This window comes from Simochromis diagramma, unplaced genomic scaffold, assembly GCF_900408965.1.
Source record: "Simochromis diagramma unplaced genomic scaffold, fSimDia1.1 OVJJ01000449.1, whole genome shotgun sequence".
Classification (NCBI taxonomy): Eukaryota; Metazoa; Chordata; class Actinopteri; order Cichliformes; family Cichlidae; genus Simochromis; species Simochromis diagramma.
In genome coordinates this window covers 446,441-461,206 of record NW_024387274.1, presented here as the reverse complement: position 1 = coordinate 461,206, position 14,766 = coordinate 446,441, and the positions used below count along the sequence as shown (strand labels likewise).

General features: G+C 42.0%; 1 protein-coding gene across 1 annotated transcript; it reads left to right on the top strand.

The window, feature by feature from the left end:
• The first annotated feature begins 2,690 nt into the window (after positions 1–2,690).
• LOC120715566 lies at positions 2,691–8,402 on the top strand. The gene is made up of 3 exons (XM_040002596.1): positions 2,691–2,875; positions 3,123–8,265; positions 8,385–8,402. Exons 2-3 carry the CDS (start codon positions 3,853–3,855, stop codon positions 8,400–8,402), a joined length of 4,431 nt encoding a protein of 1,476 aa, XP_039858530.1. The 5' UTR covers positions 2,691–2,875; positions 3,123–3,852.
• Positions 8,403–14,766: the final 6,364 nt, after the last annotated feature.

Here is a 14,766-nt window from a genome sequence, read left to right as displayed (position 1 = left end):
ACCCATTAACCATAACCATAGGAGACCTGACACAGGGAAAATGCTAACACTTTAGGACCTTTGAAATGATGTTGAACTGATGAAACAACATCAAGCCGGAGTGAAAATCTCACAGATAGAAATTTATTATTTCTGTTTTATCAAAAACTAAAGAGCCAGATTACACCTGACAGCTTAAGACAGCTTTACAAAATGTGATGCAAAGCAAAATGAAGCACAAAAGTGTCACATGCATTAAGTGATACTATACTGTGTACTCTGACCAGCAACAGGTTGTTTTTTACTAAAAGATAAAGGCTGGTCTGGCAATGTGATGGAAAGGCTTAAAGTGGTTTATATATGCTTGATATAATCGTGATAGTGGCAGAAATTACACTGCCAGTTTGAGGCTAAAGATGCTGTATCCCAAAAAACCACACTTTAATTTTAATGACATTAAGTACTTTAATGGTCTCTCTTTGTCAAGAAACACTAGATTAAAAGCATTACCATACTGCATGCCAGAACTACACAAATAGGCCTAAAAGTATTTTGATGTGAATTCCTGTAGGAGGATATGATTTAATGAGGTTTTCATATATTGTCTCTCTAAAGATGATTATTGAAAACAGCAATCCATTTAAGAGCTCTAAGGCTCATGGTTAGAAAACAGATGATAACTCGCTGAGATCATGACCATTTGTACTTGCTGTTATCATGAATACACATGTGGCATAGACTGATGTCCTGTACACTTGATTTACACATGTCTCTGAAAGATGGTTTTCTTAGTCTAGTCTAGTTTATTTTGTTTTACACAAAGAAAGTGCCCATGTTTAGTGTGAAGTTTGTAGCTAACATTTCTTCTGCTCAAACTGAGTTTAGTGGTTTGTGAAGTGGAAAAGTGAGCACATTGCTGAACACTTGTTTTGGTGACATCACCTCCATACTGCTAGCTTTAAATGTGTATGTTACATTTATTCAATTTAAAGAAGTGTATGATAGAGTTTTTAGTGATCGATGGTGGTGAATGTGACGTGAGTGTTAGTATTCATCTTACTCATGAGCTTCTTTTAAAAGACATACATGTGGATTCTGAATTCAAAAAGAGATGTCTCTTATGAATGTATTTTTAATTGACAAACTGTGCATAGCCTATCTAACTAATTAGGTGTATGTATTTTCTTTACGGTCAGTGCTTAGAGACACTACATATAACTCAAAGTCACATAGACCAAATGATCTGACGGCCATCATAACGACCCACAAAATGATAAATACACGACTGACGAGAACAATAATTTCCGTTGTTAGGTGATAAACTTTTATGAGTAATAAAAGCTGTCACAATGCCGTCACCTCCACCGCCCTCCCACCTAGAGCTCCTTCACCTCTTTAAGAGATCATTTGCAGACTAAACTGTAACGTCAGCCTGGGTTTGATTAGTATACATGTGCTGGTGCCTTCTGATAAAATCAACATTCAATGAGGAAATTAACTTTTTTTAATGTCAACATACAGGAGAATATACCCCAGGAGTTACAGGTCTACATGATATTTGACAACTGTCTTTGTAGAGCTCCCATTGAAGAGCCACTCACATATGACTACCAATTTATCTACTGAAAAGCCATTTCCTCTTGATACTGATAGAGGCCACGTTATCAAACATACGGTTAATATAAATGATGACGAAGATCTAAGCTGCAAACCCAAACGCTCGAAGTACTTAAATCAGTTAAGTAATGTAAACTTATTTTTTTAAAACTACCCTACTAACTCAATGGAGTCCTTGTCTGTTATCAGTTGCTCACTGGTTCTTTCACTAATAATTTTTATTTTTTTTCCTTTGTTATTTTTTTTTGTTGCTTTTATTTCTTTTTGAAACATTTAAAAAACAATTTAACTTGAAAATAATGAATTTACTGAAATAAATTTATTGGGCCTTTTAAAAAATCTGCCTTAACTACAAGCTTTTAAAACAATCAACTGGACATTTTTAATTAAAATTGTTAATTTGGTTTTTTTCTTTTAATTATCTTTGATATCTTTATAATAATTAAATTATTTAATTACTAATTAAATTAATTGTCTTACTTGATTGAAGACTGAAAAGCCAGAAACACCAGCAGTAAGGTAGCTCTGAATTAATCGCTGTTGACCAGCATTGTTTGCATCACGGTAAGTATTCTAATTTTCTTTAAATTTTTCTCTTTTTTTTCCCCAAGCCATTTTAGATGGTCAGCAATTCTCATTCAGTGGTACCATTAGCTAACTGTTAATAAGCTAACAGCTAATAGGCTAACGCAGCCAATTCACAAAGTTAGCTGACGGAGTTCACAGTGGTAGCTAGGATAGACTGCTAAGTTTTCAAACTATAGACACCGTGCTATTCTGAAATATTTGCTTTTTTTTCTTTATTAAAACAGACATCATAATCAGTGTTGGGTAAGTTACTTAAAAAAAGTAATTAATTACTAATTACTTAATCAATATTGTATTTAAAATACTTATCTAATTACTGTGTCTGAAAAGTAACTTAATTACTCAATAAGTAATTTAACTAAATACTTTTTAAAATCCCTATAAACCTTGAGTGGACAAACAATAGAAATTAAACTCTTTAAATAATAAATAATTAAAAAAAAAACATACGAGTCAACATGAAATAGTTTAGCCTTTTAGCTTTCTGAATCATCTTTATTTGTTATGGCATGCATAGGTTCTTTCTCTTCAGCACCCTCTGCTGGTCATAATGGGAATTCTCACCTGCTTTTATTTTGGTGGGGTTTTTCTGTGTTCCTGTGGGTAGAGGAAACAGGAAGCTGGTCGCTTGTTAGCCTGCAGGATATGTTGTTGCTCTTTAAAACGTTTCTGCCTTGGAGAGTTATTGCTTGTGAGTATTAATGTATAACATGTTTACAAGTTTATTTGGTGCATTTCTATTACATAGATTTGTTTAGAAACCAGTTATTTCATGTGCTATGTTTATCTTTAAGGAAGCTAAACTCGCTAAGTTGTATTGTGATCAATACTGAGTCGCTGTTGATTACACATACTATATAACAGTATAGTTCATACCCTAGAAGTGTGTGTAAAGAGGAAAAGACATCTTGTGACATTTACTTTGTGTTTGTTTTTAGTTTTACGGGAAGAAAAGGATGTCAATCATTGAACTACTGACGAAGTAAAAAGCCTTAAACTTACTTCCGCCTCCAATGTTCATTGAAACCGTTAGCTGTCTGTCAAGTTGGGCAAAGGGACGCACAATAAGGACAGAACAGTAAAAAAGCAGCTTCTCAGCGAGCAGAGATAATCAAAGACAGCAACTTCGTCTGCCAGCACGTCTCATCTCTACTACTGCTTACGCTTGCCACACAGCAGCATTGTGGGATGGAGGACACACAAGCCACAAAAGAAATAACGCAGCTGTCGGCTCTAGAGACCAGGTCAGTGGCCTCTATAGCATCGAGTGGATCATCAGCCAGTCGAGCTGCTGCTGCAGCTCGTGCTAAACTGGAGGCAGCTCGCGCACGAGCCGATTATGCCAAAATAGAGTCAGAAATGATGATTGAAAAGGCTCGCATAGAAGCCAAATTGAACACTTTACAGTATGAAAAGGAGGTAGCAGCAGCTATGGCTGAAGCCAGCATCCTTGAGGTTGCAGCAGAGGAGTCTGTCAAAACTGAAAGGAAACCAGCCTTTGAAGAGACTGCTGAAAGGACACGGCAGTATGTGGAGCAGCATCTACAGCCAACCGAGAGTGCTAAACCAGAGGAAGAGCATAGAGAGTCAACTGTTCATGAGCTGAAGCCCACGATTTAACCCAGGCAAAGCTTTGGTACTCCCTATGTTGAATCTCACTTGTTCAAAATGAGAAACAAAGCCATTCCAACATCACAGCTATCTCAGGAACCAAAGTCTGGTATTTATCCCCACTCAACACCGCACCCACCAGAGAGCACAAGGGAAAGGTCGCCTGATCGAGTCACACCTCAACTCCTACCAGATGGCAGTGCTCAGGTGGGTGATATAGCAAGGTACTTGGCACGGAGGGATCTTATTAATGCTGGTCTCACAAAGTTTGATGACTGCCCTGAAAATTACTGGGCGTGGAAATCCTCCTTTCTGAATGCAATCAGTGGACTAAGACTCAGCCCCAGTGAAGAGTTGGACCTCCTTATTAAGTGGCTAGGGCACGACTCAGCACGGCATGTGAAAAGAATAAAGACGGTGCATGTCTGTCGTCCTGAAGTTGGACTGGACAAAGCCTGGGAGCGCTTGGAGGAATGTTTTGGCTCTCCAGAGATAATTGAAAAAACACTGTTCGACAGGCTTACAAACTTCCCAAAGGTCAGTAGCAAAGATCCTGTTAAGCTGAGAGAGCTTAGTGACCTGCTGCAGGAGGTTGAGGCAGCAAAATCAGAGGGTTATCTCCCAGGGCTAAGCTATCTTGACACTGCACGTGGTGTCGCTCCAATTGTGGACAAGTTACCACACAATATCCAGGAAAAGTGGCTCTCTCAGGGTTTTAGGTATAAAGTTGACCATAGTGTCATTTTTCCGCCATTTTCCTTTCTCTGTGACTTTGTCTGCAGAGAGGCACAAGCCCGCAATGATCCAGGCTTCAGGCTCTTAGCATCTACAACAGACCACTTTAGATCAGATACTACAGTGAGGAAGACCTATAAGGGTTTGGTCTCTGCTCACAAGATGGAAATATCACAGGGGAAAGCTGGCCAAGACAGCGTGAGAGAGCAAACCTGTGATGTGGAAAGGCAGTGCCCTATTCATAAAAAGCCACATCCCCTCAAGCGCTGCAGAGGGTTTCGCAATAAACCCATTGAGGAGCGTAAGACCTTCCTCAAGGACAATGGTATCTGTTTTAGATGCTGTTCTTCCACTAGTCACATGGCCAAGAACTGTAGCACAACAATCAAGTGTACAGAATGTGAAAGCAGGAATCATATCTCTGCCCTTCATCCAGGACCACCTCCTGCAACTCTCTTTGGTCATGGCGGGGAGGGCACAGAAGAGACAACTCAGCCTGCTATAACATCGACTTGTACCGAAGTATGTGGAAAAGCTCAGAGAGGAAGATCCTGTTCTAAGATCTGCTTGGTAAAGGTTTTCCCAAAAGCGCAGCCAGAGCGAGTGACAAAGGCTTATGTCGTGCTCGATGATCAGAGTAATCGGTCACTTGCCAGGTCAGAGTTTTTTGATGTTTATGGCATAGAGGGGTCAGAGTCTCCATTCACACTTCGTACATGTGCGGGAACAACAGAAATGATGGGTAGAAGAGCTACAGGCTTTGTAGTCGAGTCACTAGATGGAGCCACATCAGTCACGCTGCCAACAATAATTGAATGTAATAACATTCCGAGTAACAGAGCTGAGATACCTACCCCCGAGGTGGCAGCAGAACATGCTCATCTAAGGCCAATAGCCCATCTCATCCCACCACTCGATCACAAAGCTGAGATCCTCCTTTTACTTGGACGTGACCTACTTAGTGTCCACAAAGCGAGGCAGCATAGAAACGGTCCTCACAATGCCCCATATGCACAGAAACTGGACCTGGGATGGGTCATCATTGGTGATGTCTGTTTAGGTGATGCTCACAAGCCTGCAGCTGTGGATGCCTATCACACTAATGTGCTTGAGAACAATCGCCCATCCTATTTCAGACCATGTCCAAATATGGTTCATATCAAAGAGAATTATGGGTCCAAGTCTGAGCGTAAAGCCTTCCCTACCACCGAAACACCTATAGTTAAGGCATGCACTCTTGGAAGCACCATCTTTGATACATCCGAGGACGATAACAAAATCGGCCTTTCTATTGAAGACAAACTGTTCCTAGAGGTCATGAAGAGAGAGATGTTCATAGATGACAGTAACAGCTGGGTGGCTCCACTTCCATTTAAGGGACCTCGCCAGTGGCTGCCCAACAATCGCGACCAGGCCGTCAAACGCTTATCCTCTCTTCAGCGCACCCTTGAAAAAAGGCCTGAAATGAAGAGGCATTTCTTTGCTTTCATGCAGAACATATTTGATCGTGACCATGCTGAACTGGCTCCTCCACTTGAGGTGGACAAGGAGTGCTGGTACTTACCTACGTTTGGGGTGTACCATCCTCAGAAGCCGGATCAGATCAGGGTTGTGTTTGACTCAAGTGCAAAGTGCCATGGCGTCTCTCTCAATGATGTTCTCCTCTCTGGACCTGACCTCAATAATAGCTTATTGGGAGTATTGTTGAGGTTCAGACGTGAAACTGTTGCAGTAACCGCTGACATTGAACAGATGTTTCACAGTTTCATTGTAAGAGAGGACCATCGAAACTATTTGCGCTTCCTCTGGCATGAAGACAACAATCCTGCCAATGACATCTGTGAGTATCAAATGAAGGTTCACGTGTTTGGCAACAGCCCCTCACCATCCGTAGCTATATACGGCCTTCGATGTGCAGCAGCTCATGGTGAAGAGGAATTCGGATCAGATGCACGACGCTTCATTGAGAGGGAGTTCTACGTTGATGATGCGCTTATGTCAAGGCCCACAGCCAGTGAAGCTATTGATCTAATGAAGAGAGCACAGGAAATGCTTGCCACATCTAACCTTCGCCTGCATAAAATCGCATCAAACAGCTCTGAGGTTCTTGATGCGTTTTCTCCAGATGACCGTGCAAAGGGGCTTAAAGAGCTAAATCTGGAGACTGATGTGACACCTACACAGCGAAGTCTTGGTCTGATATGGGACCTAAAGAAAGACGCCTTTACCTTTCGAGTAGCAGAGACAGTGAAACCCTTTACAAAGAGAGGTGTCTTAGCTACAATCAATGGTCTTTTTGATCCCTTAGGATTTGCTTCACCGGTTACAATCCAGGGAAAGATGCTGCTGAGAGAACTTTCAAGTGAGGCCCTAGACAGGGACACTCCACTGCCTAGAGAAAGGGAGGCCGAGTGGGATACATGGAAAGAATCTCTTGTCGATCTCAAGAATGTACATATTCCAAGGACCTACGCTTCTGCTACGATGTCAACAGCAATCAGAAAAGAGTTACACATCTTTTCAGATGCCTCCACTAAAGCCATTGCAGCAGTTGCTTTCCTAAAGACCACTGGCGAAAATCAGAACCATCAGGTGGGCTTCGTTCTAGGGAAAGCAAAATTGGCCCCACAATCTGCTCATACAATTCCAAGACTGGAATTGAGAGCTGCTGTTTTAGCTGCAGAGCTTGCTGAAGTCATCACAAGTGAACTGGACCTAAATCTTGAGGCAGTTGAATTCTACACAGACAGTCGTGTGGTTTTAGGCTATATAAGCAACCAGACGAAGAGGTTCTATGTATATGTTGGCAACAGGGTGCAGCGAATCAGGAGGATTTCAGAACCAAAACAATGGCACTATGTCCCTACGAGCTCTAACCCTGCTGACATAGGCACACGCTTGGTGCCTGCCGCCATGCTTGGTGACAGTGCCTGGCTTAAAGGACCTGCCTTCTTGTTACAAGCTAGTGTTACAAGAGAAGCTGAAACCTATGACCTTGTGGATCCCGAGTTGGATGATGAAATACGCAGCTTTGTCACTCACACGAGTAATGATGGGTCTCTGCTTGGATCGCAAAGGTTCAGACGTTTTTCCTCTTTGAAGAAACTCCTCAAGGCCCTTAGCTTGCTCATTCATATTGCAAAGGTCTTCAAGAGCAAAGATGAAGGTCCCTCTTGCAGTTCATGGCATCATTGCAAACAGTCTCGCACAGCAGAGGAACTGACAAAGGCTGAGATTGTCGTCATCAAAAGTGTGCAGAAGGAAATGTTTGAGGAGGAACTTGCCTGTATTGCTAATGGTAAAGACATACCAAAACACAGCTCTTTACAAAAACTCAGTCCCTACTGTGATGATGAAGGACTCTTGAGGATAGGTGGAAAGCTCAAACACGCCAACATCGACTACAAGGAGAAACATCCTCTCATTATTCCAGGTGGTAGCCATGTTGCCAAGTTGATAGTAGAACACCATCACCAGCGAGTAATGCATCAGGGACGGGTGTTCACAGAAGGTGCAGTCCGTACTGCTGGATATTGGATTACAGGAGCAAGGAGGCTAATCAAACAGATTATCCACAACTGTATCACCTGCAACAGACTTAGGAAGAAAGCAACTGAGCAAAGAATGGCAGATCTGCCTTCTGATCGTATCAGCACCGAACCTCCTTTCACCTTCGTGGGTTTGGATGTATTTGGCCCTTGGTCTGTGGTCACAAGGCGCACAAGAGGAGGCCAGGCAAATAGCAGAAGGTGGGCTGTTCTTTTTACGTGTCTTAGCACACGTGCTGTGCACATTGAACTGATTGAGTCGATGGACGCATCAAGTTTCATCAATTCCCTGCGTCGATTCTTCAGTTTGAGAGGGCCTGTTAAGCAGATTCGATCCGATTGTGGGACTAATTTCGTTGGTGCTTGCCGGGAGCTAGGTTTCACACTGACAGACCCCGACGTGTCAAGCATTAAAACATACCTGGGAGAAGAGGGATGCACCTGGGTCTTTAATCCACCTCACTCTTCTCATATGGGAGGAAGCTGGGAACGTATGATAGGATTGTCCCGACGTATCCTGGATGCAATGCTTCTCCAAACCCCGCACTCTCACTTGACGCATGAGGTGCTTTCTACTCTAATGGCAGAGGTAACAGCCATCATTAATGCTAGACCTTTGTCTCCTATTACAACAGATCCTGACACACCCTTCCTGTTGACACCTTCCATGCTTCTCACTCAGAAGGTGTGCACTCCTCTTCCCCCTCCGGGAAGTTTTATTGAGAAGGATCTCCATCGACAGCAGTGGAGGCAAGTTCAACACCTTGCAAACACATTTTGGACCAGATGGAGACGGGAGTACTTAGGGACACTGCAAAGCCGGAACAAGTGGCAACGTAACCATGCAAACCTCAAGGTGGGAGATTTGGTGCTCATCAAAGATGCACAAGCGAGGCGCAATGAATGGCCAATGGGACTTGTCAACCAGATCTTCCCGGATAAGGATGGCAGGGTCAGGAAGATTGAAGTGAGGGTCTCGAGAAATGGAACTATTAATACTTACCTGAGACCTGTGTCAGAGACAGTGTTATTGATGTCCCCAAAAGACTGAGAAGTATGTGTGTCATGATGGTAAACATTGTATTCAGATATAATCTGTAAAATCTTGCAGTTTATGATGTTTCAGTTGGTTCATAATGGTATTTTACAATACCAGACGGGGAGTGTTATGGCATGCATAGGTTCTTTCTCTTCAGCACCCTCTGCTGGTCATAATGGGAATTCTCACCTGCTTTTATTTTGGTGGGGTTTTTCTGTGTTCCTGTGGGTAGAGGAAACAGGAAGCTGGTCGCTTGTTAGCCTGCAGGATATGTTGTTGCTCTTTAAAACGTTTCTGCCTTGGAGAGTTATTGCTTGTGAGTATTAATGTATAACATGTTTACAAGTTTATTTGGTGCATTTCTATTACATAGATTTGTTTAGAAACCAGTTATTTCATGTGCTATGTTTATCTTTGAGGAAGCTAAACTCGCTAAGTTGTATTGTGATCAATACTGAGTCGCTGTTGATTACACATACTATATAACAGTATAGTTCATACCCTAGAAGTGTGTGTAAAGAGGAAAAGACATCTTGTGACATTTACTTTGTGTTTGTTTTTAGTTTTACGGGAAGAAAAGAATGTCAATCATTGAACTACTGACGAAGTAAAAAGCCTTAAACTTACTTCCGCCTCCAATGTTCATTGAAACCGTTAGCTGTCTGTCAAGTTGGGCAAAGGGACGCACAATAAGGACAGAACATTATTACATTCTATAAAAAAATTCTTTAATAATTACATTTTTTAGTAAGAAATGTAACTTTCTTTGGCTAAGAAACACAATTCCTGAATAACAAAAATATTTTTCTGCAACATATCTGAATAACAAAAAAGCTTAACCTAAGAAATGTTAAACATGACATGTATCACGCTGTAAACATTAAAATTTTTACATTTTCAAAGCAATGAGTAACATATTCATACATAATGTATGTAATCATGTCGTGTGTTTCAACAAAGTGAAGTTAACTCTGACCTTTGGTTAACAAACAGAATTCCTCTGAAACTTTCTCAAACCAATGAGCACCATATTTCCTGCATGCTGTATGCACTCATGTTTTCCAAAAACCTTGTTGTACTACTTAGCTGTCTTGTTTTTGAAAAAGTTGTTGTATCTCATTAATGTAAGTCTCTCAAAGCGTTCACTTGACAGTCTGTTCCTTCTGGGTGTAAGCACAAGATTGCTGAGGCTAAAAAGCCTTTCGACTGGTGCGCTTGATGGTGTGGCTGTGTTGTACCTCAGTGAAATGGTCTTAATCCCGGGAAACTGGCTAAGAACACCCAGCTCAGACCCAGCAGATTTCAAATATTCCATCACCTCTGTTTCAGCAGAGTAGGTACAGTTGTCCTCCTCAAATGAAAAAAAGTCATCAGTGGAGTCTGCAGGGTTCTTGTGATCTTGAGCAGGTTGTTGGTCTTCAAGAGACAACCCTCTGTAGTAAGCATTGCCCTAACCATGTCTTTTTTCTCTTCTTCTCTGATCCAGCGTAACTTAAATTTAGGCAAAGTGACTGCAGCCAGGAGAGCTTCTTTATTGTCCATCATTGAGGAAAAGCGCACCTTGATCGCCTATGAGACAAAAATACATCAGACACTTCACATAAGAGTGTTACGATTCGGTGTTGTCAGTGTTTTGTTTTAGGCGTGACTGTTATGTGTTTCCTGCTTTACTTTGAAAGTCTGTCTTATCTCAGTGTGTTCAGTTTACGCTTCCTTGTCTCGTCAGTTCTGATTTGCCCCAGCTGTGTTTCCCTCCTGTTGTCCATTCCCTGATGGCTCCCTCTATGTATTTAAGCCCTGTGTTTCAGTTTGTCAGGTTCGCGATCTTCCCCCCGGTTGTAAATAGTTTGGTGTTTTGATGTAAATAAATGTCTTATTTTGCTTTGATGTAAATAGCTGTCGATCCTTTCGTTTTGGGATTTTTTTTTGTGGAGATCCGTAGTAGTCTTTTTTGTTGGTTCGCCCTCCTTAAGAGCAGTAAGCGTGGGGGCATTTTTTCCTTACTTTATTTTTCCTGTGTTGCACGCCGGTTGCCTAGGCCGGGGTGTAACAAGAGCATGATAAATAACACAAAATTTTTGCATACAGAATTGCTCAGAGCAAGAAACCACACACGATAGCTGAGGAGCTAATACTCCCCGCAGCTTTAGATATGGTGTCAACTACGCTCAATTAGACAAGTGCTGCAAAATAAAGGCCTTACCTCTCTCCAATGATGCAGTTGCAAGCTGGATATGTGATATTTCAAGTGACATTGAAAAATAACTAATTGACGGGCTGTGGACAGCAATAAAGACTGTTGTTAATTGCTTATGTGTGCTTCTTCATGTCAGAGTCTCTGTGTGACGTTTTGTTGTTTTGTACGTGTCCCAAGAAGAGCGATGCTGATGAGCTCTTTATGTTTCTTGACTGTTATCTTACAGAACATGGCCTTAAATGGGAGAATTGTGTAAGAATTTGTACGGATGGTGCACAAACTATGGTAGAGAAAGAAGGGGTTGCAGGCACTTCTCAAGAGAGTCTCACCAAATGTGCAATGGACGCACTGCATACACATTGAGGCAGATTAACCCTGAACTCAACACTGTTAACTGACGTTGTTGCCATCATGGTGAATTTCATTAAAAAAAGACCCCTTAAAGCGTGACTGTTACACCACTTTGTGAGGAGATGGGAGCTGAACATGTAGCTGTTTTATTTCACACATTTTTCCATTTCTGACTAAGTTCACATTCTGTTTAACTTGTTACTTTTGAATTGGTGCAGACTAATGAAGCAGTGTGGGTACCTGGTGAAGCTCCCCAAGAAAGGCGACCTATCCCAGTGTGGCAACTGGCGAGGAATTATGCTGCTGTCCATACCAAGCAAGGTGTTGACCAGAATCATCTTAGAGAGACTGAAGGAGGCATTGGACAAGAGACTGAGATCAGAGCAGGCAGGATTTAGACAAGATAGATCATGTACAGACCACATCGCCACTCTGCGCATCATCATCGAGCAGTCTATTGAATGGCAGTCTCCCTTGTACACAATCTTCGTCGACTTTGAAAAAACCTTCGACAGCGTTGACAGGGAGACCATGTGGAAACTGATGCAGCACTACGGAATTCTGTAGAAGCTCATCATCCAACAGCTTTATGAAGACTCGTCCTGCCAGATCATCCACAATAGAAAACTGACCGACCAACCCCTTTGCAGTGAAAACCAGAGTGAGTCAAGGCTGCACATACCCTAAAGCAGATGACTCGTAATCTGGAGAGGAAATGGCGTGTCACAAATTTAGAGGATCATCATTTAGCCTGGAGAAATAGTTTGCTCCTTTATAAGAAAACCCTCCGCAAAGCCAGAACATCTTACTATTCATCACTGATTGAAGAAAATAAGAACAACCCCAGGTTTCTCTTCAGCACTGTAGCCAGGCTGACAAACAGTAAGAGCTCTTTTGAGCCAACCATCCCTTTAACATTAACTAGTAATGACTTCATGAACTTCTTCACAAATAAAATTTTTATCATTAGAGAAAAAATTACCAATAATCATCCCACAGATGTAATATTATCTACAGCTACTCTTAGTACCATTGATGTTAAGTTAGACTCTTTTTCTCCAATTGATCTTTCTGAGTTAACTTCAATAATTACTTCCTCCAAACCATCAACGTGTCTTTTAGACCCCATTCCTACAAAACTGCTCAAAGAAGTCCTGCCATTAATTAATTCTTCGATCTTAAATATGATCAACCTATCTCTAATAATCAGCTATGTACCACAGGCCTTCAAGCTGGCTGTAGTTAAACCTTTACTCAAAAAGCATCTCTAGACCCAGCAGTCTTAGCTAATTATAGGCCAATCTCCAACCTTCCTTTCATATCAAACATCCTTGAAAGAGTAGTTGTCAAACAGCTAACAGATCATCTGCAGAGGAATGGTTTATTTGAAGAGTTTCAGTCAGGTTTCAGAGCTCATCACAGCACAGAAACAGCTTTAGTGAAGGTTACAAATGATCTTCTTATGGCCTCTGACAGTGGACTCATCTCTGTGCTTGTCCTGCTAGACCTCAGTGCAGCGTTCGATACTGTCGACCATAATATCCTATTAGAGCGATTAGAACATGCTGTAGGTGTTACAGGTACTGCACTGCAGTGGTTTGTATCATATCTATCTAATAGACTCCAGTTTGTGCATGTAAATGGAGAGTCCTCTTCACACACTGAGGTTAATTATGGAGTTCCACAGGGTTCAGTGCTAGGACCAATTCTGTTTACATTATACATGCTTCCCTTAGGCAGTATCATTAGAAGACATAGCATACATTTTCACTGCTATGCAGATGACACCCAGCTCTATCTGTCCATGAAGCCAGATAACACACACCAATTAGTTAAACTGCAGGAATGTCTTAAAGACATAAAGACCTGGATGGCAGCTAACTTTCTGCTTCTTAATTCAGATAAAACTGAGGTTATTGTACTTGGCCCTGAAAAGCTTAGAAATATGGTCTCTAACCAGATTCTTACTCTGGATGGCATTACCTTGGCCTCCAGTAACACTGTGAGGAACCTTGGAGTCATTTTTGACCAGGACATGTCCTTCAACGCACATATTAAACAAATATGTAAGACTGCTTTCTTCCATTTGTGCAACATCTCTAAAGTTAGAAATATCCTGTCTCAGAGTGACGCTGAAAAACTAGTTCATGCATTTATTACTTCCAGGCTGGACGACTGTAATTCATTATTATCAGGATGTTCAAATAACTCCCTGAAAAGCCTTCAGCTAATCCAAAATGCTGCAGCAAGAGTCCTGACAGGGACTAGAAAGAGAGAGCAGATTTCTCCTGTTTTGGCTTCCTGTTAAATCCAGAATTGAATTCAAAATCCTGCTCCTCACATACAAGGTCTTAAATAATCAGGCCCCATCTTATCTTAATGACCTTGTAGTACCATATCACCCTATTAGAGCACTTCGCTCTCGCTCTGCAGGCCTACTTGTTGTTCCTAGAGTATTTAAAAGTAGAATGGGAGGGAGAGCCTTCAGTTTTCAGGCCCCTCTTCTGTGGAACCAGCTTCCAGTTTGGATTCGGGAGACAGACACTATCTCTACTTTCAAGATTAGGCTTAAAACTTTCCTTTTTGCTAAAGCAAACGCTCTCAACGAAGGCGGTCGCACTTTTCTCCTCTCCTCCTCACCCTTATCTTCCCTGCTTGGCCTCTATGTCCTTGTCTTGTCTTGTGTGCATTTACTTTCCCTGGAACAGTCTCTCACTGTCGTTCTCTAAAACCTAAAAGAGAATTATGGATTTGATCAACTGGTCTCTGACTGCTATTGACACCCTTTTCTCAACGAGAAGTCGGGGCTCGGGAGAGCCTGAGTGCCCTGGAGGGACTTTCCCTGCCGGTTACACGATGGACGGGTGGCAGAACTGGAGGACCGTGTGCCTGGCGGGACTGTCGATCGAGGACGCTGAAGATATCTACCTATTCGGAACCATGATAACAGGGTTCATGCTGATCGGCGTTGGCCTAGCCCTGGTTTATCAGAGAAATAAGAGAGCGGAACCGGCTGTTCAAACCCCCACAAGGCTGCCCGCTGGATTCGAAGCGACGGGACGAGGCGCGACCTCTCACAACGAACGTAATATGGTCAACAC

Coding starts and splice junctions, on each gene's coding strand:
- LOC120715566 (XM_040002596.1), top strand. CDS start 3,853: ATGAGAAACAAAGCCATTCCAACATCACAGCTATCTCAGGAACCAAAG.